Genomic DNA, 27,969 nt, shown 5'->3' with positions numbered 1-27,969 from the left:
GCGAGAAAAGGTGTAGTTGCAGTCAGAGGAACAGGCCTGCCATATAGATCCTATTGCATGACATGGATACGGGCGAGTAACAACATGGTGGTGGAACCAGAGGGCTGACGACTCTGAGCAAAGAGGGTACCAGATACCTGAGGTCAGGTGGGCTGTCAACAGGAAGAATTGGCACCCACAGCTGGGCTGGGAGAGAAACCTGTGGCTAAGTGGGGCACATGGTACCTGGGAAATAGGCCACAAGGACCTTCTGCCCTGCTTGGGGCAGCAAGACTCAATTTCTGATCCCACCAGGTGGTAAGAGAGCCTCACACACACCGCTATGCTCGGCTGCCTCTGACCCCGAGCCCAGCCAGGGCTGAGCCCGGGCTGGAACAGCCCTAGCCCCGCAGGAGGCTGGCGTGGGGACGGCCAGCGAGCAGGGTGAAAGCTGCCTGTGATGAAGGCACGCTGCACTGAAAAGATGCAAACAAATGCATTGGAGTCACACAGAATTAGATTATAATGTAAAGGCACACTTTGCAGAATACAAACATAAAAAAATCTGTAGGGTAAGTGGCACAGAACTTTCCAGAGCCTCATGCTCAGTCACAGAGGGTTTTGGGTGATTCAGGAGCTCAATTCCAAACTGTCAAGGGATGTTTCCTGGAAATCACAGGTTACCAGTCATTGAAAATCACCCACCAGAGAGAAAGGCCTTCACTGCGAGGTCGGGTTCAAATGCGACTGAGTCAAGAGGTCTGGGTGAACCTGAGAGTCTGCATTTTCCAAGAAGCTCCCGGGTGGTGCAGGAACTGCTGGCCCTGGCAGCACATTCTGAGTCACAAGGAATGAGGAGGCGGCAGGGGAGGTGGGACAATCTGGGAGTGAGGGGAGGGGTTTCTGACAAAATACTAGGTTAAAAAAAAAAAAAGGAGAAAGTGTAGGAAATGAACAATTTTACACATTATGGCAAGGTCCAGCAAACATCTGTAAAAATCTATTATCCAAGTAATAGCTCTGAGTAAGGGAAAAAAAAAAATAACAAACCAAAATCAATCTACCTCGAGAGCTGGAAAATGCTTTAAAATGGCCCAGTACTCTCTAAAATGATCCAATCAACCACAAAATCATCTAAATGAAAAAATGCAGCCAATGTTCAGAATCTCACCAGAAAGCCCAGCGCACTATTTACCTCATTTTGGGTCTTTAATTTTACTTGCTATTTCTCCCGTACATTAGAAACCTGAGTAGTACCTATTACACTTCGCTGTTGACTCTTAACTTCCAGGAATCAGGACAGCAGAGGACATGAGGGAACGAGAATAAAGCCCACATCCACTGGGCCGGCACACTCCTCCGACCTCCCCCACAGCAGCTGCTTTCAGCCAAATCCAACCCCAAAGGCACGTCCCGGGGTAACGGGGACGGGAACATGTGGGCAGGAGAGGAAACCGGGAATGTACGTGGGCAGTGACATCACTTCGCGGCTCCGCCCCGGGGACAACCTCCAAACACAGAAATGAAGTGAATGGTGATGCTGTGTGTGGACCAAGACACAAATCAGAAGTTCAGTCACTGCAGTCATTAACGCAGGTTCCAAATTCAACATGCCTCAACCATGTTGGAATCTCAGATGATCCTACAATTTGGGGGTTTTAAGATGGAAGAATACAAATCTGCTATGTTCCTAAGTTGTACTACAAAGTTTCTTAGATAATTCGTGTTTTATGGCTTTGGGGCAAACTGAAGATGAGTGCAAATTAACGAAATTAGGTTTACAACGGGAAATCTGATGGATGTATTGACTGCTAGGTAACATACATCGCTTACAGCGCTCTCAGGGACAGGATTTCATCTAGAGCTGCTGTTAATGTTTTCCCAACTCAGGAGTCCTCACCTTCTTCCAGACCTGCAATGAATCTGGAAATAATCAGGAGAGAGCTTTTGCCATGTGGCTAACTGAAACTGCTTCCTGGGTATCACTTGGGCATTTTCATGTCACAAGGGTATCATTCATTAAATGATGGCTACAGTCCACTAGATGGATCTGTGGTGAAAAGAGTTTGTAAAGAGCAGTTCCTCAAGTATTTAACAAGTCTGGGTAATAGGTTGTTTATGAAGTTTTCTTGTGTGTATGTTTCGGTTACCGATTGCTCCTATCATGTATTACGCACCCTCCCAGCCAGCACCCTTAGCAGCCCCTCTACGCCCTGCAGAATTCCACGTTTTGGGTACCAAGATAAAAATAGACCTTAAGAAGACGCGGGGCACTGTGAGATACAGACTAAAATGACAAAGCATGCCACAGCTGCCATCTTTTACTTCAACTGTGGTAAAATACATGTAACATAAAATTCACAGTTTATTGTTAAGCACATACATATTGTTGTCCTGCCAAAATATTTTTTGCCTTGTCAAACGGAATCTCTGCAGCCATTTAACAACTCCCCATCACCCCTTGGCCAGTCCCTGGCAACCATTCTACTTTCTTCCATTATGAATTTGACTACTCTAAGAATCTCATACAAGTGGAATCACACTTTATTGGTTTCTTTTGTGTGTGACTTATTTCATTTCTTATTGATTATCTATAGGTTGGAATTTCCTTTCTTTTTAAGGCTGAATAATATTTCACTGTACGGATATACCACATTTTGTTCATCCATTCATTGGTCATTTTCATCATAAACAAGTTCATTGCTTCCAACTTTTGGCCGCTATGAACACAGGTGTACCATATACCCTATCTTAAAAGATCATGTAAGGGCTGAGTTACAATTGAGGGTATCACAGAAACAGATGCATTAGCATTGACTCTGAAAATGAGGAGGTGTTCATCAGTCAGGTGACAGAAGGGAAGGGACTCTGGGGTAGAGGGGCAGGGGGCACAAGCTTAGAACAGCAAGGACACAGAGTTCTGGGGGAATCTACACACGACGCGGGTGCAGGGGTCACACAAACGTCAGGACTCTCGCTGCAGAGGTAGGTAGGGAAGGGCTTCCTACTGCCTTGTCTGTTCTGGTTTAGCCTCTTCTTCAAAACCCTTCTGCTCTCCGAGCCCTGCCTCCAGCTAGGGTATCTGGTTCCTCGCCCATGGCTAGGTATGGACTCTGGGCTGTTCCCAGGTGGCTACAAGCTGGCCACTCAGCCCCAGCTTGAGTGGACTTGAGGCTGAGCTATGGTCCAGCAGCACCTCGCCCAGGCCAGTACAGGTCAGATCTGCACTTCAGCAAGAAGCAGGCTAAGGGAGGGAAAGCAGGGGAAGACAGCAGAGAGTGTGTTAGTCAAGACAACTCGAGGAAAAGGGCAAAAGGACAGAGGAAGGTTGCAACCAAAGGGAACCACGGGAGGAAGAGAAGATTTCAGAAATACAAAGAAGAAAGGATGGAGAGGAACGAGATACTGGCAAGTTAGCAACAGGGAGCCAGGGTTGACTTCCAAGACTCCAAATGAATAATCAGGTATAAAAATATAGTATTCTGGGTCAGGTTAAGTTCCAACCCCAGGACCCAGGGCCCACCAACCACCATGAGGCAGCGCACAACACAGGGGAAGAAATGACCATTCCATGGTCAGTTTCCAAGAAAGATTCACCTGCAGGGTCGCTGATCTAATCTGGATCCATGAGAGACAAAGAGTCTCCCTGACACACTGACAAGCCAACAGCAGATGCGGTGCTAAATCTTTAGCTGGACTTTTAAATAGGCAAATGGCGGAAACAAACCTTTTCTCTAGATTTAATGAGCGCTGTCAGATGCTTCAGTACCAGAGGGCCATCCAAGCTGTACGAGAAGTTAACATTGTCAAAGACAATCGCCCCTTCCTGGGGCCAGGACGGTGGCGGGCGTTTCTGGTTTTCCCAGGGCGCTTCCTTCTCAAGGTCTGTATATTCAATCACCCTTTCCACTGAAATCATCTGAAACACATATAACATCACGTGGATTAGGAACAGAGATTCTTGTTTCTGGATGTTTAGAGACTGTAAATGAGATCTTCTTGTTCATACCTTTATACCTGCTATTATATGGTTAGGAATATCTCAGGTCTTAGCATCCCCAAAGGACAGAAGTAGTGCTTTTACAAGGGCACTGATGATTTGTTAACTTGTTCATTGTCTTGTAACTCTTTTATCATGGCTACCTCCTTAAACATATTCAAACTAGAAGAACTAGAGGAACGAACACTAAGGTTTCATTGATCCACTTTTCATACCTATATTAAAAGACAAGTGAACTTTGTCAAAGGAAAGCCTACTTTTGGACCCCAACCAGTAGTGTTTTGCTACAGAAGGGTTACCTGTCATGGGAGACTAGAACTGGATGGTTATTAAACCTCATTTAATAATTAGTTACTTCTTGCTCTGTTACAGAGAAATGGAAACAGTTCATTTCGTTTTTCTCCCTTTAGAAGTTGCAAATACTCAAAAACGGAGATAATTTACATATTGTCTAAGGCTTCCTAAACAACCATAATGTGACACCTTCGACAGCTCACTCTGAGAGGGGGCTAATCCAACCAGAATGGAGGGACACTAGCAAACTCAGGTGTTCAACTCATACAAGAATAAATGCTGAAATAGGGGAGCGGGAATACTTAAAACAAATACACAACCCCAAAATACTGAATTCTTCTTTTACCAAAAATGAGTCATTACCTACTAGGAAACTAAAATAACCAAGCCTCTAAAAAAAAATCAGTTTATATCCTCTCCAGGATTTCAGAAACCCCCTCCTACAGAGACACTTACTACATCTGAAGACAGCCTGTGATGAATATAAAACCTGCTGACATGGCATACATGAGACTGAGAAAAAGATGTGTGTATTTTACTTTACATTAACTTTAAACAGATGGAGGAAGGATCTAACAAATTCTGTTAGCTATGATGTAAAAATTAGTTTTAGGATTTTACAAAAAAAATTGCCTTTATGCCATTTAATGGCAAGGAGAGTTGAGAAGGCTAAAAATGTTAAGATAAACGTCACCATATTCTCAACTTCGGCGCTTTGCCGGACGCACCACTGGAACATCCCCATGAGTGTGAGGGCGTAGGACAGCGCCAGGCCAACCCGCCCGGCATCCAAAGCTAAATGAGGAAGGAACAAGGGAATAAAGTCAGTCCCATTCTTGACCCCAAGCCCAGCACAATTTACCAAGAAGACAAATTTACAATGTTTAAATCACTTGCATATAACCACTCTACTGAAAGAGGAGATGATACAAAGAGGGGAAAAAGAAAAAAGAAAAAGGAAAAAGAGCACTAGAAATTCAGAAATCTATTAAATAAGTTTACTAATCCCCGACATTATCATACAAGTGAGGAATCATGTCATTATTCAGATTTTCGTCACTATGGTTTCAAATACCCTTATGTAATTTCATGTTCTGCGTCCAATGCAGCCACAGTGAAAACCACAAAAAACAAGGCAATGGGTTCTAAAAGCCTGTACTTTTAAAGCGAAAATACTACTCTTATGGTTCCACTATTAAAGATCATGATTCAGTGTTGTTACTATGGAATATGTGGGGATGGTGATTTCAAGCCATGTGTGCCAACACCTGATCACCTGGTAATCACACAGCAGTGAGGACAGTGTTCTTCCTTACAGAGAATCTTCCTCACCCCAGTGCACCAGGCACCTACAACCAAGGGAATCCAAGTAGCCCTAAAGCTATAAACTTAAAGCACAACACTGGGCAACAAGCTTAATGCAAAACTTGGTTCTCTGCTCCCAACTGCCGAACACTACCTGGAGTGTTCAGAGGGACAGCTTGCTACAGCTGTGTAGCCCTCAACCCACTCAAAGAAAGATAAAAGGATAAAAGCTCTCATCAAGAGCCAAATAACTCTTCTACGTGGGTCGCCCTATGGAAACACACTGCTGAAAATGCTTTAATACAATTCATTAGAATGAAACAGTATATGACAGAGTTTAATAAGGATAAATGCAGCTATAAACTGTAATCCTGCAACTAATTCACATTTATACTTACTTTTTGCCAGGATCAGGGACCCAAAGGCAACGACGATGACAAAGAGGGCACAGATGGCATCCAGTCGCACAGCGAACCACCGGGACGTGGTCAAAAACAAGAACCAAGCCTCTGGATTTGTGACCCGAAATAAGCATAATGAATAAGGAGAAAAAAAAGTTAGATGCTTTGATTGAGGGAAGGCATTTTGCTCAGTTGAGCTGCAGGAGATTTTTTACACAAGGTAGGACAACAAAGTTACAAACCCAAGGAGCCTGAGGATTTCGGAAAGCTAGGTTATGACACAGAACACCACATGCTACACGAAGGAATCAGTCCGGGGGCCATGGGGGAAGCACGCATTGACAACTTCCACCCACAAAGGTCATAAAGAGAAATACGGTAACAAAGAAGAATGTGGGAAAATGGTCTCATCGGTGCATTTCTTGCAGAGCTGGTCCTCCACGTGAGAGTCATCCTCACACACAGTCGACTGTTTCGAGTGCTCACACAGCAGAGGGTGCAGTTAACACTCTGTCTCCAGCACCTTCTGCACCTCCTACAGGGCCCTGCCCAGTGCTTCTTCATAGGAGCCACCATCTGAATGACCATCAGCTAACAAGATCTGCATGTGGCTTTCAAAATGCCAATTTCATCTTCAAAATACAATAAAGACTGGAAAGGTGGACCAGAATTTTAAAGACTTATGGGAAATTCTAAATTTTCTACCTAGAGAAAAACTTCACTGTTACAAAGAGTACACATCAAGTGGGTGGCAAATCTGATAATCAGAAAATCCTCTTCCTCAATCACTTTTGTCAGTCACCCTGTAGGCTCTGAAAAGAGGATCAGCAAATAACAGCCTGTCGGGCAAGAACAGCACCACCTGCTTTTATAAATAAAGCTTTATTGGAACACAGCCACAGACACTGGCTGATGTATTATCTTTGCCTGCTTTGGTGCTACAACAGAAAAGTTCAGTAGTTACAACACAGACAGTATGGCACACAAAGCCTAAAATATTTAGTATCTGGCTCTTTGCAGTGGGGTGGAGGGGTTGGGGGAGTTTGCTGCTGACTTTTGCCCTAAAGGGACAGAAAGCCATGGGGCACTGTGATGGAAAGACAATGCAAGCCAGTCAGGGTAGAAAAAAGCAGGGGGTGTGACAGGGAAGTGGGGGGCACACAGGGGATGCTGGGAGGAAGGGGTGGGGAAGGAAGGGGTGCAGAGGTGGATGTGGGACAACGTAGAGAGAGGTGCAGGCCAGCAAGGCCACCTGAGAGGAAGGTCAAACCTCAGAAGGTGACACACCCCAACCTTTGAAATCATTTCCAGAAACTTACAGACCTGAATGCAAATCCTGGTGTGCGTCGAACAGTTCCTGAAACCTCTGTTCGGCTTTGTACGCGCGAATGGTCCAGAGTCCTTGGAGTGAAGACGACAAGTGGGAAAAGACCGGGCTCCGTGCTGGGGAAGCAGAGACAGACAAAGTCAGGGAAGCTGTATGCAAGGAAACCAACAGCCTCTGAGGTCGCAAGATACAACAAACAGCACAACAAGGTCTTCCTGGAGGGCTCCCTGGGGGAGGAATGATGCTGCTTGCCAACCTTCAAAATCCTGTTCTTAACGAACTTCACTTTACCGACCTGGTAAGTTTCTCTTTGAACCCAGCTTTGACCAAATTCAAGTCGGACATAGATTTAGATAATGAAATTCTTTTTTCTTTTATCTTGATTTTTACTGAAGTATAGTTAGTTTCAGGTGTACAGCAAAGCAAATCAATTGTATGTATAGATACATATTTTTTCCCAGATCCCTTTCCATTATAAGTTATTACAAGAAATTGAACATAGTTCTCTGTACTATAGTAGGTCCCTGTGGTTTATCTATTTTATATATGGTAATGTGTTCCTGTTAATCCCAAACCTAATTTATCCGTCCCCTTCTCAAGAGTTTATTATTTAAAAACAAAAACAAAACCACACACATATAAAAACGAAAACATGCAAAAGCCACAACAAAAAACTCCTTTATGTTCATGAATTAATATTTTTTCCACTTAGTAGACATGGAGAACCATGGAACTCAATATGCATCTCTTCTTGGCTTGGCTTCAAGAAAGTTAGGTTGGTATTAATTTGCAGTAACTATCCATGCTGAAGGCTTCTGATACAACCACATTCCTTCTATACTGTTTGCCTATTGCCCTTGTAGCTTTTTAAGAAAATGAGTAAGTAAATAACACTTCTACTTTCCTTATGATTTAATAACAATGGAATATGCGCATTAATAATGTAATAAGCTCTAAATTATTTTATCCTCTCAGATTACATGTAGACTAGAATGATTATTCATAAAGAATGTTCATTATTCTTAAACTAGGAAGTTGAATGGAGTAATAGATTAACAGGGTACTGAACAGACCCCTCCCCTCCCGTGTCCTCCAAAGGGGATTTTTTTTTTTTTTTCAGCATCCATTTGTATGAACAGCCTTGGGGAGGAAGGACCACAAACAGTGTGGTATTATACCAAATAGAGGTGATGATAAAAAGCAAACTGAAAATAACAGAACTTATCTTTTCAAGACACTTAACAACTGCAACTTTTTCTCCATCTTTTGAGTATGTCAAACAATCTATTTTTCAAATGCATTACTTCTGACATATAAATACATTTCCTGAAATCTCCTTTTCTTTTCATACTCTTTTTCTTTCCTTGTCATTTCCAGTAACTTCAGGTGAAGAAAAATCCCCTTTTCCCTTCCACCTTAGTTCCAACATGATGAAGTATTTTATTTTTTAGAAAAATGTTTACTGACTGGTTGTTCTGTTAGGAAGTATGTTACAAACAAGACAGAAACGGTCCCTGTCCTCATGGCGCTCCCATGTATCCTCCGTGTGCCAACAGACAAAGCTGCAGCTGACCCGCCACCGGCTCCATTTGCCTAAGGACCATACTGACTCACGGTGGCCATAATACCCACTGACCTAATGTTAACTTAGAAATTTGGAAGACAGAGTCTGCATAATTTCAGGGTCTGGTTAATTGCAGCGTAGATGGAAGCCAGCCTGAGAGCCTTGGTACTCACTTGTGGATTCCAGGCGTTTGACATCTCTTGATGTCGCTAAGAAATATCGCCGAAGAACAAAGAAAATGATGCCAAGGGGAACCAGGGGTATCGCAATCCAAGGAATCACCGCCACCGCCACACTCACCACACCAATCACTTGTAGAAATGTCTGGAATAGTGAAAACACATACAGAGGCCTCTTTACCCCATTCTTTTCAAAAATAAACTTTAATGGGTTGTTTTCTTAGGATTAAAGTTTTTTCCTCGAGAGACATGTGGGAATGGCACGGAATGCTTTTCTATCCAAAGAAATAACAAGATCATGGGTGGTCCTCATGATATTTATGGCAGGCTTAATATGTGCCAAATTCTATGATAAGAACTCTCTAGGTATTAGCTCTTTTGATATACTCTGTAGCCCTCTGAGGCAGGCATTACTATTTTTAACAGATGAGAAAATCTGAGACTCAGAGAGAGTGGGAGTTGAATCCCAAATTATCATGAGCCAGTAGGTCTTACTAGAGAGACGAGTGAGCTGGTATCACAGATGAGGTGTCCCGAAGCCTCAGCTATACAAGGCGGGATAGAGAAGTGGTTAATTAGAAATTCAGAGTCTGGAAAAGCAGGAAAAATTCAAATGCTGACCTTTGGGAGTGGGAATTCCTCTTTCCTGGTTTTCATCCATATTTAACATTTCCCAAGTGCTGACTGTGCACAGGGCTGCACGTTCAATACTTCACACGTATTAACTCCTTAGTAATACTGAGTAATAGTGTGATCTCATTTTACAGATGGAGACACTGAGGCATAGGGAGAGGAGAAGCAGCTTGATAGGGACTGCAGAGTGTAAGTCCCATAGCCGGAGAACCAAAGTCAGGAGATATTACCACAAGTTAAAGTTTGTCCCCAACATAGAGTCAACTTTCTACTATTATGCTAAGTCCTTAAAATGTCCATTTCAAACAGTTCTTGGATGGTCTTTAACTTGAGAGTACTTGGTGATTTTTCACAATTCAGAGTAATTCTTTAGTTAGCAGCGAATGACACCCCACACCTGAAGTGGCAATCCCATTAGCTGGGTATTGCGCTGAGACAGGGTTAAGGCTAACCTCCTGAACATTAACAGGAAGGGTGAGACTTTCTTCCACTACTAATCACAGCAAATACTGGGCTGAATCAGCAACGTAAATGGATGATGATGGGAAATAAATGAGATAATGTACATAGAGTGCTCACCCGTTCCTAACAAACAGAAACTCTAACTCCATTATTAACACCCTTGTGTGTGCCCTGTATACCTACCAGCGGCCAGGGGATGATGGATGGTGTATTAAAAGATTAACAGACACAAATAATCGTAAGATTCTCATGAAGTTGGACCCTGAGAGACAGCTCATTCCAACCAGTGGAACAGCCCAGTGCCGCCCAACGAGGTACCAGCGCAGCTGCTGTTTGTCCTACAGAGAATACTGTATCAGAAGGCTGGTTTTGTTTAAAGATGCATTTTTAAAATAATATGACCGATACACTTTACACCTGCCACAACTTTTGTCCTCTCTGTATTTTCTTCCCAGCTCCAGGACTTCCAAATTGATGACCTCAGGGATATGGAGGCAAGTCAACATTTTTTGAGATGTTTCTTATCACCCACCCGTTTTCTACTTCAAGCCTTGCTTCTTCTTAGTGAAGACTTACTGCTCTGAAACTGTTGAGTATTTCTGGGAGACTAAGGGAGAAAACTAGTGGACCTATGAACCGACAAAAACAAATTTGATCTTTCAACATATGCTAAAGAGAAGATCAACTTGGCATCTTCTATTTCATGCACCATGAACTGATGTATTGTTATCAATGGAAATACAAAACCAAGATTTTGTAAACAAATGAATCCCAGGACTTTCAATCGTATCCACTTCAGGTCGGCCTTCTTGGTGCAAGGAAGCAACCTGGTTTGGATGACTAAGGTAGAGGACCCTGTCACCATCACTTATGGAAGGGAAGCCTAATGAGTACCTCTCATCCTCAGAAAGGATGCTGTGGTCCTGTGAGCAGCTGTTTCTGACAAACCACATTGACATCTAAATGAACTGTTAATGAAATATATACATATAAAAGCAGGAAAGAAAAGGGGAAAAAATGCTTGTGAAAAATGTTAATGGCTTTGTTTAAAAACCTGCCCAATCAAAAAATTTTAAAACTAAGATACTATTTTATTGCTAGTGCCCATGGCAAATTTTCCCACAATGCTGAAGAAATCCCACTAGTCTCTAGATCTACTTGTCAACCAAAGAAGTGACAGTTACCCCAACTTCTCAAATACCAGTCCAATAACGGATGGCGTTTCAGGAGGCTTGCCATGTGTCCCAGACCTCACGTATTTTATGGGCATTATTTTATCTCATTTTCACATCAAATCTGAGAAAGGGAAATGAACTCCTCCATTTACAAAGCGGGAAAAGTGATCCTCAGAGAGGTTTAGACATTTGCCCAAAGTCACACGATTCAGTCATTATGGCCTCAAGCCTGATCTTTTCATTGCTCCCTGACAGAGAATCCCATAGTCAGACAAAATCATATTTTAAAGGTTAGCATCTAAATATACTCTCTTTTAATTATCTTTTCAATTTGTCTCCATTTTCTAGTTTTCCTGGGTTCCTTGGGGTTGTATATGGGCTCTCCCATGTGGGGACCAGTTGTAGATTCCAAGCTAATTAGAGAATAACAGCTACTCAGCTCACAGATCTGGCTGATCATTAAAAGGTCTTAAAAATGCTAGGAATATACGTCTGTATATATATGACTGACACATGTTGTACACCAGAAATTGACACAACATTGTTAACTGATTATAATTCAATAAAAAGGTAAAAAATTTTTTTAAAAAAGCTCACTAAAAGAACACACTAACACATTTTAAGAATTATTCTTTAAATAAGAAAAAAAATTTCATAAGAAAGATGAGGTCTGAGCCCAAAAAAGCAAAATGACCTGGGGTGGCGGGGGAGGAATTTAATTTTAATAAATACATAAACCCCAAGGAGACAAAATGAGTCTAAGGATTTTACATGTTCAATATGTACATTTGGATTAAGATTTCCCCAGGAAGTCTCTGCCTCTAGAATTAACACTGTATTCTAATATTGCAGGTTTTTTTTTTAAACATACTCCTTTCACAAGCTAAGTTTTAACTATGAGGGCCTAGTTGCCTGTTTGACATTTAACTTCTAAATTGCTTCCAGTCCTGTAGGAATTCCTAGGTATCTATCCACATCTTACTTTAAACTTAATTCCATGGGATTCTGTTCCTGCTAGTCTTTGTGAAGCCTGTGCCAAAGAACATGTTTTCTATAAACAGCAGTAAAAATTTATTCCTCTTATTTTATGCAAATAAATATGCCAGCCATACTTTTGGCTTACTCCATTTCTACTTCAACTCTCTCCTCGCTCTCATACATATATACTAGGCACAATGTGAAACACGTATTTAATCACAAAGCCGCTCAATCAGTAGACAGTGCTTTTATTATTTGTTTGCAGTTTTGAAAAATAAAGTCAAGATCATTAAGATTGCTAACACCTCAAAAGAATTTCAGAGCTTTTAATTCTACTATCTGTCAGACCCTTCAGAATTCCGTTCCAAGTTGTGGTAAGTACAAATCATCCAGATTGCCTTAAACTATTACTGATTTTGCGGAAGATATGACTTAACTGCAATAAACAAAACAAGATTCACTTCTTGGCAAGAACACATAGTAAGATTTTCTTCTGATTGAGAGAGGAAAAAAATGAAGCCTAGTTTTGATCAGGAAGCTGTTTACTAATGTGGGTATAGGGGAGAATTTCCTATTTATTCTGGAAACTTGAGATAAAAAAATAACTTTTAGATGAAATGGCTATCACAAAGATTGTGCTGATGGCTAATAGCAGATTCTTGTAGAGGAAGTAAAATCCTGAACAGGGTACACAAACTCTCTAAGTACTAAGAAATAAAATGTAATTCCTATCAAGCAATACTCATTACCCTTCAATTATAGGATAAAAAGAATAAAAGGGAAAAATAGGGAAGGCTCTTAAATGTAAGTTCCTAAAATTAATACCAACCTAGGATTAGTATTGAGTCTGGAGGTGTAAGCTGATAAGCTTGCAAGTCCTTGGAGTTCAGAGATCAACTCTGGTTCCCAGATCACTCCTATATTACCTCTGTTTATTGTGACCTCACCCACTCAGCTGACACAGCTAAGTGAACGTGGGTGTGTCTTATGTGTACGAGACACTCCACAAACTCTGTACAAACCCTAAGATTTTCTGAATGTGTTCTTTCCTTGGGATACACTAATTGTGCCTTTTGTGTTTCACTTGGCTGCTTCAGATTTTTTCACATCCACACCATCTCTGGGACCTATGTATCCTTCAGTTGTATCATCCAACTCCACTGAAGAGTGAATGGTGGGTTTGGTTTACAATTTATTAACCAAGCATTAGGGAAATGTAGTGCAGTACTTCCTTCCTTGGTGTTCCATGTTATCTCATTGTTTATTAGCTTCCTTTCTACCTTTTTTCAGTGTTCAAGCTCATTTTTAAATTCAAGACAGGGGTCCATCTGCTTGCTATGTTTAAATGACACACCTTAAAAATAACAGCACATAAAAGTCTAAATGAAATGCTGAAAATGGTACCCCAGTAAAACATTAACCAAAAGAAAGCAGGGATTATCTATCTACACAACTACAAACATGAAGTTAGGAAGGAGTCCTAGAACTAAAGGAAAATATTTTGTAAGAAAAAAGGGTCAATATATCTAGAAGACATTAAAGAAAATCTCAATTTCTATAAACCCAGTAGTATCACTCCAAAACATATACATAAAGCACAATCTGACAGAATTCAGTAGAAACAGGCAATGCCATTACTCATACTAGGAGATTTAAACCCATGTACCTCAATAACTGATAGGGCAGGCAGATAAAAAAATAGAGATATAAAAGATTTTAGAAGCACTGAGACACTTGGCCTAATTAAGAAATACACAATGCTGCAGTCAGTAATTAACGTAAGATGCCCTTTTCGACTGCATATATGCTATACTATAAAGCAAGTTATCAACAAACTTCAATCTGAAGAAATTATACAGAATGTGTTCTGACCTAAGCTGATTAAACAAGAAATCAACCACAAAAAGATAACTGGAATATCACTGTGATTGAATGTTTAATACGACACCTCAAAATATCTAATTCAAAATTATAATAAAATTAGAAAGTATTTTGACATAAAAGAAAATGAAAATTTACAAATACTAAAATTTGAGGGATGAAACTAAAGCTGTGCTTAGAGGTAAGTTTATAGCATTAAGAACTGTTTTTTAAGGCTACGGAGAATACATGGGAAATCTCTGTACCTTCCTCTTGATTTTTTAGTGGACTAAAAACTACTCTAACAACAACAACAACAACAACAACAACAACAACAACAACAACAACAAAAAGCCTTATTTTTAAAAAAGGCTAAGCGCCAAGGGTCTTAAAATCCATTTTAAAATAATTTTAAAAATATTACCAGTATATTAAACTAAACTATGGAGAAGAGTGAAAATTAAAAAGTAAACATTAATGAAATAGAAAACTAACATCCAAGGAGGAAAATGAACAAACCCAAAGCTTGGTTCTTTGAAAGTACCAATAAAGTGTTAAAAAAGAAAAAAAGAAAAAAAAAAAAAAAAGAGGGAAAAATCACAATTGGGAATTAAATGAGGATAACACAAGAGATACCACAGGCATTAAAAAGAAGATAAACATTGTGCTGAAACATTTAAGAATTTTAATGCAAAGGACAAATTTCTTGAAAAAGAACATACAAAGATCTGACGTAATAAAAAAAATAGAAAATCTGAATAACTCCATAAATTTAAGAATTTGAATCCATAATTTTTATTTCCCAGAGAAAAGACTTCAAACCCAGAGGACTTCATAAGTAGATGGTACAAAAAAGTTTCACCAAATCTCTCCACAGAATTGAAGTCCAGCATTATTATGATATAAAAACAAGACAAAGACATTAAAAGAAAGAAAAACTACAAACTCTCTTAAGAACAATAAACATTATCAACAAACTAAATCTAAGAACATAGAAAGGATAATATTTTACTATCAAACTTGGTTAGGCAAGTCCAAAATCCATAGGGCTGGCTGTTACAAAGAAAAGGCTATAATTCTTGGGCAGGAGCTGATGCTGCTATCCACAGAAAGAATTTCTTTTTCTTCAGGGACATCTTAGCTCTTAAAGCCTTTCAACTGACTGAATCAGGCCCACCTGGACTATCTAGGATAATCTTCCTTATTTAAAGTCAACTGATTATGCACTGTAATCACATCTACAAAACACTTACACAGCAACACGCAGATTCAATAACTAGAGAATGCAGTCTGGCCAAATTGACATATAACCTGATCACCAGAATGAAACTAAAAATATTGCCATTTGCAGCATCATGGATGGATCTAGAGATTACCATATTTACAGTGAAGTAACTCAGAGAAAAACATCACTTACATGTGGAATCTAAAAAGAAATGCTACAAACCTTATTTTCAAACCAAAAATAGATTCACAGACATAGAAAACAAACTATGTTACCAAAGGGGAAAGAGAAGGGGAGGGATAAATCAGGAGTTGAAGATTAATAGATACACATTACCATATATATGATAGATAAGCAAAAAGTCCCTACTACAGAGCACTGGGAACCATATTCAATTTCCTATAACAACATATAATTAAAAAGAATCAGAAAACAATATATATAAATGTATGTATATTTAAAAACCGAATCTTTGTTTTTGTTGTACCCCTGAAACTAACACTGTAAATCAACTAAACTTTAATAAAAAACAAAATGTAAAAAACTGACCACCACAAAATGGAAACATTCCCGATGTCTTTTTATGAGCCCTGCATAACTCAGATACCAAGAAATATATCCACACATAAAATAGCACCTGCAAGATTTTCCTAAAACTGAAGCAAGTTTGCCAGCTCACACTTTGTTCTTAATCTTATCAAGAAAATTCATTGGGTAGATAAAATTGAACAAATGCAATAAAGAAGAGTTTATAGACACAATAAATGCCCTCAACGAAAGCAAATATTTGGCCATTTTCCTCTGCCTAGTAACAACTGTCCCTTTTATCATTCCTAAAGTGTACAAGACAGCAAGGAGACAAAGTACCCTGAATGGCCACTACTGTTTAGCAGTGGACATCATCCAAGAGTGCGATAACAAAGTTCTACGCGCTACACAACACTGCCAGGCTTAACAAAAATGAGATCCTAATTTTATTTTCTTTAGGTCTTAATTAACTTCATGTTAAACTATAAACATTATCATTGCAGCACACATGCTGGGACAGACAAATTGGAACACTGGTTGGCAGCCTGGGAAGGTCTCCGGTGATTAACTGTCACCAGGCTGATGTTGACTGTGCTGCTTCCTAAGTGTGCTAACTATCACGATGGAAAAAAACCGACCATCCCATCTTTCATTAAAAAAAGAAAGAAAAAGGTAAAAGGAGCCTATGAGGGGGCTTGTTTGACTCATATAACCCTGATCTCAAAGCCCCGAAGGTCAAGTGTTTGTAAATATTTCCAGTAACCCTTATCATCAATTCTCCTTTCTATTAACAAGAAAACCCTCTTTAACTTGGCAGTGTGTATGAATCTTGATCTCTGGGACTAGCATTTTCAAGGAATATTCCATCCTAGCAAATGCCCCGACTAAAACACTTTTGTTGATTTTAAAGGCGTGAAAACGCTGTGCTTCAGTTAAAATGGATGGGTTTACTTTTAAAGATTCTGTAAAACAGAGATCTTTCAAACCAGGGCAAGGCAGCCTGACTAACAATCTCTTTTGTCCACCAGGGATTCGAGGGCGGGGGTAGGGGAAGGGGTCAACACACCATAGAAATCTCAAAATGACAAAGTCATTGTTCAGTCAAAGAGGCTGGAATGCTTTCTACACACTTTCCCTGACATCTCTACACAATGAAATGCAAGGGTCAGTGGTACTGAGACAAGTAAAGGCAGTTCCACTCTTTTGCTTCTATGAAAGCAAGTGACCCAGCCTATTATGCCCCAGTCTCAGGCTTGCTTTGTTCTCAATATCCAGATGCAGCAGCTTTTTCTTTAGTGCTCCCCTCTCTAGAAAGAAATGACTGTGGACACCTCCTTCACATTTTCTTTTTCTTGGGCGTTCTCACTTCATAAAGCTGCAGTCGATGTGTTTTGTGTGTGGTGAGGAGGGAATGACACGTTCCATGGTGGTCCCCACCACTGTCAGCATTGGTGGCTCAAGTAGCCTTAGGATTAGCCCTTTGTGTCCATGAAAGGATGTGAAAAGTCAGTTATTTAAGCTCAGTCAAGCCGTTGATTTTTTTTTTTTTTTTTTGGGTGGATCGGGGTGTGTGGGGAAGGAAAGGTTTTGCTCAGTCTTCTTCAATAAATTACAGCATTTTGCTGTGTGTAAGTCTGTATGCTCAGGGCAATCCCAATTTTTTTAAATTAATGAACCTAAATCTAAACTTCCACATCTTACCTTCATTTTCACTTGTTTTACTACTAGGAAGACTTCTGGGAAGCAGTGGTTATAATTGCAAGAATTCTGGGATAATTGAGACTCATTACTAAATGTTATCTGGGGCCTTGGCAAAATGTATGAACATTATATGAATGTGAAATATTTAGTGCTCAACGGTTTCTTTCGAAAACAACTGTTTTTTTTTTCCTGTTGAGTCTACGTGGGCAAGTGTCCGGTAAAATCTTCATGGATTACAAACCTAGAATCTCTGTGATACAGACTCATGTGGTAATGTTTATGAAAACTGTCTGTGACAATTACTTTAATGCAACACAATGCCATTATGAAACTCTTTCCTACTTAAAAATATATGCAGTACTTTAAAATTAACTCAAAACTATTTAGTGTTTAACATGCAGTTAGATTAGTTATGTAAAGAATCTCATTAAAATACGTTTGTCTTCCAACAAACCTTGTAAAGTTCTCTATTTTACTGATACAGATAGTGTGGCTTGGTGGGGCAGAGGCAGTAAGAGGGAGACGGAGGATTCAAACTTGGAAAGGGAGACGACAGGACTCCCCAATTCACCATTTAAATCTCTTACATCGTAAATAATCATTTACAGGAGCACACTCAACCTTAACTAAACATGAAGTTTTTCCTAGAGAACCAAGAACACTGAGAAAAACCATTTTCAAGACTCTATCATCTGTAGGTGGACTTACACTAAATAGACTACATAAATTCACTTTGTTATACCCTGCCTTCCTTCTTCTGTTTGAACGGCAAACAGCTCCAGTCTGGCCAGCAACTCTAATGTGGACCGGCAACATATCTCGTAGCTGTTAAGAGCCTGTGTCCATGATGGGGTAGAAACTCGTGAGTGCCCCTCTATTGGAATATGGGCTTATGAATGACATCACCTGGGGGGATGGACTGTCCTGCAGTGTGGATCATATTCAGAATCCAGGGTTTTCATCAGCAATACCTGGCATCATGACTTGACTGTCTCAAATAAAAACTTGGCTAAACCAGTGCCTCTTCCTGTCTTTTCTACATTGGCAAAACCCTGCGCTGGTAATATCTTCTTCCTCTCTGTAGACTTCTACCTGGCACTCTAAATACAAATTCCTGTGCTTGAGACATAAAACATGATGTGATCTACCCCTCAGCCCTCTCTGCAACCCTGTCTACCTTTATCTCACCTGATATTTGATCTCAAACTTCACACTCCAGCTAATCTACACTATGTCCTCCCTGCCAACAACGTACACTCTCCTGGACTTCCCATCATTTGTGCCCCCTCCATCCCTGCATGAGATTCAGGAATCACCAGGAAGCCATCACCAGTCTCCCCTGGCTGGGTTCTGGAAGATGCCCCCTTATGACTGCTACAATCTGAAGTGGTTGACCAGCTCTAAAATAAATAAGTTTTGGTTTCAGGGAGGAATGTACAGCTCAGTGGTAGAATGCATGCCTAGCATGCATGAGGTCCTGGGTTCAATCCCCAGTACCTTCATTAATTAATTAATTAGTAGTAAAGTAATTCAGTACATAGATAAACCTAACCCACACCCTTCACCACCCAAAAAAGTTTTGGTTTAATTTTAAAGCAGATACAAGTGTCAGAATTTTTCTTGTATAAATCACACCCATGATACATCATCTACAACCTCTAAGACTTGTGAAGCTCTCTGCACAGGACCCTCTATATTTTTCCAATTCATCCCTCACCCCTATACATCTGTTGTCTCATCAATACCTAATTAGTTTTTTTAAGTGAAGTTTTTTTCTTTTTTTAAAGTCTTTCCAGAGCATTCAGCTTGCCAAACAACTCTTCTACCTGGCATTCCTAGTTTATCAGTTCAGATGATAAGATTCAAGGACAAGTTTCCAGTTAATGCCTCAATGTTCAGCTTCACTCAAATGAGACCCAGCTATGATATTAGCAATGCCATTAGTATCACTGGCTTCACCAATAAATCTCCTGAAAATGGAAAGCTTCAGGGAATGATTCAGGGTCATGAAACACAATCAGGTTTCCAGTAAACCTGGGGCCCTGGCACTGCTGTCCAAGGAAGTAAAATGGGGGAAGCAGAGTCAAAAACCCCAGTGATACTCAGCGAAGCCCATCTCAGAACGAGGTGGCCTGTTGTCCCATCCTGAGATGCCACAGCAGATGCCGGCTGGACCAGCAAGCAGGGAAGAGGAAGTCTTGCCACAAAGACTTGTTTAGGTGACCACAAAGAGGAGACAGAAATCTGAAAACAATTTGGGGGCAAGTCCCACGTGTGTACAACACACACCAGATTAGGGGCCTTACTGATTTTCAGGGAAATTCACAAACGAGGAAAGATAACATATTTAAAGAGAAACACCACACAGGTGATTGGTTTCCTGCTCAAAGGCCCTGGATGGGGCAAACTCTCTAAATGTTCAAATACAAATTCCTAGGCAAGTCCTCAAGGCTGTCTAAAATATAGACCTTGATTCACGTAGAGCCTTGCACAAACCATATGCACCAGCCACAAACATTATTTTCTTTGCTTTACAGTTTAAAGTAAGATGTGCATCAAGCTACTTGCTTTGAAAGGGTTACATATCAACAAAGCGCTTGCTCCTTGAGGGTGTGTGTGTGTATATTTGTGTCTACACATGTGCACATTAATACACACACACTAATGATAAAGCACTGAGCTCTGCTGTCTGAAATCAAATATATCTGAATTCCTAACTTCAGTGAAAAGAACGTTATTGTCCACAGTACAAAGTCATGGAGTTGGGTGTTCAGATCCCTAACAACAGATTGTTCAGATCCTTTGTTGATAGTTTATCAGAGAAGTCAAAATTTCAACTGCTACTTGGGTATTCAGTTCAATTAAGCCACAAAGGTTTTTTTTCCCCCATAGGATGATAGATTACATGCAGTTTATATATTTTTAACAATAATATTTAATAATTTAACTTGTTAAAAGTATAAACATGCCATTTTCTCTATAAAGGGGACATTTACAATTACTAGTATTAGTTGAATGTTGAATCACTTGTTCATAAAGTTTTAGTGTAAAGTTTCTAGTTTTAAACAAAACCCAAGTATTTGCGAATTTGCTCTCGACACAGCTAATTCTTCCTTGTTTACATAGTATTACCACAGAGCCACTTACGCCACAGTCCAAACAAATGTGCGTGAAAATTTGTGTAAACAGAGTGCCCTCTACTTCCTGACCTTTCTGATACTCACGCCTCAAAAACAATCACAACTTCTCTGATACTCAAGTTGAAGACCAGGCTTATCACAAAGTCAAGGAAGGTTCTTGAAAATAGTAGTTCCCAAACTATGGGATTTTACAAATCAGCAAAAATTTCTAACAGAATTTTTGGAGAAGGTAAGTAAGGAGGTTTGTCTATCTTTAATTCAAAAGACAAAATAAAATAAATAAAAGTCCAGGACCACAATTTCAAAAAGGTTTAGATCACAAATACCATGGGATCATATTTATGAACACTTCTATGACTTGGGGACGAGGTACAGGCACCTGATGACAAATAATTTAAATATAAATATTACTAGAGACTCCACTTGGGGCTACCCTCATTAAGAATCCTCCAATCAAAACACGGGCAATCTTCATCTCCCTCAAGGGCATAAAGAATACAACTCAGAAATGTAACATAAATATCTCCAACTAATCACTCACTAGCTGTGTGACCCCGGACAAATGACATAACTTCTCTGGGCCTCGTTTCCCTCATCTCTGAAACCAGCACAACAACTGTATGTACCTCATGGGGTTGCCAGGGAAGATGAAATGAGAGATTATAAAAATTTAAAACGAGGCTTGGCACCCAAGAAGCAGTCACTATACGTTAGCTAGGATGTTAGCTAGGTAACCTGGACTACAAAGACGTTCACCTTATGTGCTGACTTTAAAATACCTGGGTAAGAGCCTCTTGAGTGTATTTACAAAATTAAGAAACAAAAAGACTGAGTAAATTCAGCCTCGCAAAAAAAAAAAAAAAAAAAAAAAAAAAATCCTACATCATCCTTATTTCTTCACTTTAACTCAGCTAGATGCCAACTGGTGTCTGGAAGCCACTGCCCTAACATGTGGGAGGGGAAGGAGAAGACTGCAGAGAACCACTTCTGTCCGCGGACTAAGTACAGTTTCCAGGAGATCAATGATAGAAGACCTAAGTACTGATCTGCCTCAGTTTATGAAGCTGTGCTATGGGTGAGTGGATAACACAGAATTCAGCCCTGAGCCTTCCCTTTAACGGACTACGCAAATACTGGTGATTCAAAACAATTTTTTAATAACCCTATCAAAAGTGTCAAACACACTTTTTTTTTTTCAGCATTATGTCCCTCCTGTGCTTAAAATGCTGTGGTGGTCTCCCATTTCATCCAGAATAGAACTCACCACCTGGCCAGCAAATTGGCTGACACTTCAAGCAGAATTTTCTTATCTCAGTCAATTTGTTACTGGAGTAATACAGTCTGCCCCTGACTTCAGCCTGGCTTCCTCCAAGTGCCCCTGCTCTAGCCTGTGACACAGAAAGAGGGCCCTGTCCTCAGCTCCCTTTCCTCCATTCCTCAGCATCAGACTTAATTGGTAACAAAATGGTCCATGATTCTGAACTCTTACAAAACCAACAAAACTATCATTGTCTCACAGAAAAAGTAATCAAACATGGAGGCTCCGGATTGAAAAGTTTACATGGATAAATATAATTATACTTTTTCTCTATCTATTTGACTTTAATTCTCCTGAAAAGTATGATCATATGCTTATCTTCAGTAAGAAAAAAATTTTTAATGTCAATGTTAGTTTGAACATTGTTAAGTGGAAATCTTAACTCCCTATTCATAAACATTCCTAAGCTTTGAATTTTGATGTGCATTCTTTTTGTTACTATAAATTCTGCCAAGATTTGTGGATCAGGATGGACCACAATCTCCAGCAAGGGAAACTTCTTGACAGGGAAATTCCCAAACCTTCCTAAACTCAAGTGTTAGATTTAGAAGGACCCAAGTTCCATCAACTTCCTTGAGTACAGCTGGTCATTAGATGCTTATCCGAAGAATCAGATGAGAGATATTAAAACCGATGTCAGCAGCAGGTTTTACTAAGAACACCAAATACAAAGGCAGACAGGAAACCTCAACCTCAACTCTGAAAGGGGCTAACAAAACTCTTTAGACAGTTGATGGGCGATACAAGAGACCGGAACATCACTTCCATTTCAGATTCCCATGCACTTGAGATGGTGCTATTGTTTGCAAAGATAATATTCAGGATACCTGTATGCTCTGACCCGACTTTTTAAATTAGAGGATTAAGTCAAAGTGGATAAAATTTCCTACAAAGGACTAAACCACCTCATCAATCAATCGATCGATCGATCGATCCATGTCTTAAACGAAACCATAAGGTGAGCCAAGCTAAGTGTCATTTTGACCTTGCTGCGCTTTAATTCAGGAGCCTATTTAGAAATGTAACAAGCAAACTACTTCATTCGGCTCAGCTAGCAGAGCTAATAGGCTTCTAATTAATTTCCAGAAGATTGCTGTTATAACTAACAGGTTTTAAACATTTGGTTGATTGGGGAAAATGAATTGAATATAATGTATTTGATTTGGAAAATTAGTTTTCATTCTATGTGCTTACCATAAGAGTGTTTATTTTAAGTTTACATGATTCCATTAAGAGTCCCAGATCACCACCAGGTTGTTTTCATCGTTACAGAATCCCATCCAACTTAAAAAAAAAAAAATCAATTTACATTTGGGTTTTTGTTGGCTTTTGAGGACAGGTTAAAATCATTTCTGCGGCTTTAATAAAAATCTTCACTGGCTAATACAGCAACAGACCCCAACACTTCAAAATGGTCCCAGCGATACCTCTGCAAAAGCCCACTCATCGAATGCAAATCCTCTGAAGAAAGGCCTCCGCGCACAAAGTAAGATGAACCAGTCACTGTATTGTTTATGAAGTTTCACTTGATTCCTCCTGACAACCATTTAAAAAATGAATGTCGGGAAATGTCCCTCAAAGAATGAACAACAATGGCAGGGATCAGAGCCTTTATATTCAGCTAATACTATCTTTAAAAGGAGAAAATATTTCTTCCTGAAGGGATTAGGGAAGCTTTATTAAAGACACCTGCAAACAAAACAAGTGACAATAGATCTTTATCATAATTGATAACTGAGTCATCCTTTATACAAAAACTCCTTTCTTGAAGACAATAACACTGAGATTTACGAACGCTATTAGATTGGGGGTGGGGGGAATCAGCTAATTGGGACTACTCATATTCAACAATGAAAAGTCTCATCAAGATTAAGTTAGCCCCTTGTCTCTGAGGACAAAGAGAAAAACAGCGAGACCAGAGTTCTCTTCTCACGGTACTGACAATGTTTTACACCAGAATCAGGTAGCATCTATCCCTGTCCTACTGTGCATCATGCAAAAATCTGTGACAGGTTCGGATTATGAGGACTAAACTAACCATGTGCGAAGCACACAGCTGGCCAGCCAGCTTTGGAAAAGCCGAACGTTGGCCGAGCTTGCAGGAGCAAAGAAACAGAACCACTCACAAAACCTCAAAGAAATCAACAGTCACTGTCAAAACATGACACTGCTTTATTGAAAGATTGCTTCTGGGGATAAATTACGTAGCTACGCCCAGGAGGACACATTTATAAAATAAGTCTGTAGAAGTGAAGGGAAAAAAAACAATCAGACATCTTAGTAGTAAGATAGTAAGAGTCCTTTTCCTCTGAGACTCCGCTTACTGCACATCGGTAAACAGAGATGCCTTTGCCCATTAGCTATGCTGTTTGCAGTCAGATAGTCATTGGGACATTTGTGTGTGACTGACAGGAATGCCTAGAATCATTTCAGGCTTACTACTGATTTTTCTCACATAGCTAAGGTTCCAAAATATATGTTTTTGGCTCCTTTTATAACAATGGCTTCATAAGTGACCCTAAGTCTTGACTTAAAGATCATTTGAGCACTAAAACAAAAAACTGGGGGCAGGTAGCTACAGGATGTAACCGAAAGTGGACACTCCAACTCCAGCCTTTCCTTTTCCTGGCCTTCGAACGAGTTCATGATTAGACTGCTATAAACTGGCACCTATGGAAGGTGACAAAGGTTCAAACTCATGAAGCTTTAGCAACAGCAACTGGGACTTGAGAATATGTGCAGCTTTTCACAAATGCATTTCATTTCCAAAATAAACGCTTGGAAATGAAGAAGAAAGTCCCCGCAGCCTAAATCACTGAAAAGTAGAATTCAACAAGGGAAAAAACATCCCACGTGAGCAAGGATCCTTCAAGAGGAGCTGAGAGACGGGGCACTCACATTTTTCAGAACCTCAAGTTCACAGAGAAAACAAAGGCTGGATAGAAGGTATTACTGTGGGGTTGTTGGTTTTCTTAAAAGACACCTTAAGACTTGGAGCATCAACGTGTGAAAAGAAAAGCTGCCTACAAAAACAAAACATTTTCTGAGATGACTTTGATCCCAAACTCAAATTATTGGCTTAAACGAACTTGCCTTTAAAGGCTTTTTATCCTCAATAACTGCTCTCTATTGTCCTTGTTCAAGTATTATTTTCACCTTATTATTACTAATCTTTTCTTTGTAAGTAACCACACCTGGCTTTATCCAAAAAAAAAAAAAAAAAAAAAAAAGGTGCAGTAAATATTTGTCCTTTGTGGTAATACAATGCATAATTTAGTTAATCTCGGCTATCTTTCCGTGAGAGGTGATTGTTTCTACAGTATGAAATGTGCTCACAGTGAAGGGAATCCAGGCCAGATACCTGGAAGGCAGAGGGAGAACCACTTACCAAGCATGTCCCTGCTTCGAACCAACCTTGACATGACTGTGTAGCCACGCCTCCACCAGGCATTACTCACGGGAACTCAGCCTCCCAACCACAACCGCACCTTTCTTTTACAAACACGGCCTTTTGCTTAAGATAACATGACACAGCGCCAAGCTGCAAGGCCCACCCTCAACCCCCGTGAAAAGGCCTTGAAAAATAGGCACTTTGCTTTTCCCTGTGAGAACCCTGACACGATGGTTACGTTACCTGGATGAAGTCTAGAAACGTCAGGGGCAGCAAGTCATCCATGTGCCCAATGTCTTTGGAGAAACGATTTAAAATTCTTCCTGCAACAACAGGATATGAGAAATTACTAACTTCCCCAGGTAGTCCCTTTAAGAGAAACAATTCATGAACAAATTAAAACAATATTTTACAGGCATATATATTTAATATATTACGATTCATATGAAATAAAACGGTATCAGTGGTAAAGGAAGAGAAAATAGGATGATACTTAAAAAGAAACAAAAACACCACCAAACGGCAGTGGTAGGGGAGCTGAAACGTGGTACTGATCTTTAAATTTAAAAAAAAGGGGGGGTGTGTGGAATATTTTGTGGCAGTATCCAGGAGAATTGATGAATTTTAGAATATTTCCTCCTTTCAGATCCATCCGACCTAAGACTTCAAAGTGCTAAACTGGTATATAAACTGCAAAATACATAAATACATCCTAACTGTACCCCCAATTTTGCATTTTTTATCTTGATAAATGATACTTTTAAAATAAATGTAATTATAACGTCTGGGCAATTTTTTAACCACAAGGATGGTGCACAGCACCTCACATTTCAGGAAACTTTGGATTCCTTCAATTTCCAAGTCGTGTGTTTACTACCAGTCATTAAGTTGTTACCACCAGAGGTGCACCGGGCGTGAACAACTCACGACTCATGCGTAAGCATCCAAGGCCAGAGGGATGTAGGCAGGAAAACAGAATTACAACTTAGTATCATTTATCATCACTGATTTTATTTCCCTTCTCAGAATCCATGAAGACAGTGTATCCTAAAGGGTGCTGAACTGGAACATGAGGACTAATAGAAATTAAATCTCTTGAGTTCTATTATTTTTAAGTTCTATTAAGAATGTAGTCTTTTTAATGATTTAAGTCAAAGAAAGTATATGTACACAAACACCCACATACACACTCGTGAGAATGTGTTAGGGACCCTGAACTTCTTTTGTAACTGAGGCTTCAGGAAGGCGGCCTGCAGGTGAGATGGGGGACCTCTGCCTACGCTTCCTGACTCTGTCTCAGGTGACTTCCTCCCCAGGCCCTTCACATTCGTCTACAACCAGACCCTGAGCGACCAGAGGCTGGGGCTGAGTTTGCACTGCCCGGAGGTGCTGGCTCTGAGGTCGTCCACAGGGCGCCTGGCTGGCCGGAAGCACAGGGTGTGTCCCAGCCAGGAGCTGGAGAGACTGAGGGCTTCCGCTCTCGGCCACGCCAGACCAGGCCATTACAGGCTGGGCCTCACTTCTCCCGGCCCAGGCTTAGGAAGTACAGACTCCAGAAACTGAGTTCTAGTGATGCCTTTGGAAGGCCCAGTGACAATTTTCATGAGCCTCTAAGCATGCCTGCTTTAGAGGGTGATTCTCAGGATTAAATGGGCTCACGCATGTGAAAGAACCCAGTCACAACCCAGGTGAGTTAACAGGTGCTCAAAGCACCAAGGTGAGAGGTAATGCAGCAGATCACCTGGGAGAGTCGGCCAGGCCCTGCAGGACGGGCAATGTTAAAATTCAGATTCTGATTCAGTAAAGTTACAGGGGAGCTAGAGATTCTGCATTTCTTCCAAATTCCCAGGTCATGCCTTTTCTGTTATCTTCCAGACCGAGATGTGAAAGGCAAGAGGCTGGGTTTTACTTAACCAGCTGTGCATTGAGAACATTAAAATCAGTTGGGTGACTTTTTACACATTCTTGTGGATTCTGTGGCCCACCTTGTCATATCATAACTCCTCAAAAGTAGCAATGGCAAAATAAGGAAAATAATGGTGGGTTTGCAGAATGTTGCATCTAGCTTTTGGATTGACTATGCTGCAATCAGAGCTGTGATTTCAAGTTCACAGCCTTGAAGTCTGAAAGTTTCCTCAAAGGTCTCCAGATGAACGCCGTATGAACAATTCCCTTCACACATGGCATGTCTCTTCATCCAAATAACACATGGCCCCTGCTGTGATATCTCCAGGGACACAGAGGGAAGGGGGTTCATGGCGAACAGGGGGAACCCAATCCATTTTCAGACTGTTAGACAAGGCATTCTTACTTTAAACTGAATGGAACATCCAACTTCTGCTGTTTATTCTGCCCTTATAACCACACAAAGTATAACTAATTTCTCTTGATATGACAGGCTTCCAAATACTTGAAGAAAGTGAATCATATCCTTTCCAGCGACTACTCCTTGGTGCCTCAATGATCCCTCATAAGACACGGTGTCCTATCTTGGCCACTATCTCTTGCC

The 27,969-nt window shown here is 40.3% G+C and overlaps 1 protein-coding gene across 2 annotated transcripts in view; it reads right to left on the bottom strand.

The window, feature by feature from the left end:
• ABCC4 (ATP binding cassette subfamily C member 4) overlaps positions 1–27,969 on the bottom strand; it is a 190,059-nt gene that overhangs the window by 34,719 nt on the left and 127,371 nt on the right. For both annotated transcript variants that reach the window (XM_032496772.1, XM_032496773.1), the window contains 6 exons: positions 25,704–25,783; positions 9,044–9,194; positions 7,303–7,422; positions 5,977–6,087; positions 4,968–5,068; positions 3,707–3,898 (listed from right to left, as the gene is read on the bottom strand). In XM_032496772.1, coding sequence (XP_032352663.1) covers positions 3,707–3,898; positions 4,968–5,068; positions 5,977–6,087; positions 7,303–7,422; positions 9,044–9,194; positions 25,704–25,783 — 755 coding nt within the window. The remainder of the gene's footprint in view (positions 1–3,706; positions 3,899–4,967; positions 5,069–5,976; positions 6,088–7,302; positions 7,423–9,043; positions 9,195–25,703; positions 25,784–27,969) is intronic.

Source organism: Camelus ferus, chromosome 14 (genome assembly GCF_009834535.1).
Source record: "Camelus ferus isolate YT-003-E chromosome 14, BCGSAC_Cfer_1.0, whole genome shotgun sequence".
In the NCBI taxonomy this organism is placed as follows: Eukaryota; Metazoa; Chordata; class Mammalia; order Artiodactyla; family Camelidae; genus Camelus; species Camelus ferus.
This window is presented reverse-complemented; position numbering and strand designations above follow the sequence as displayed.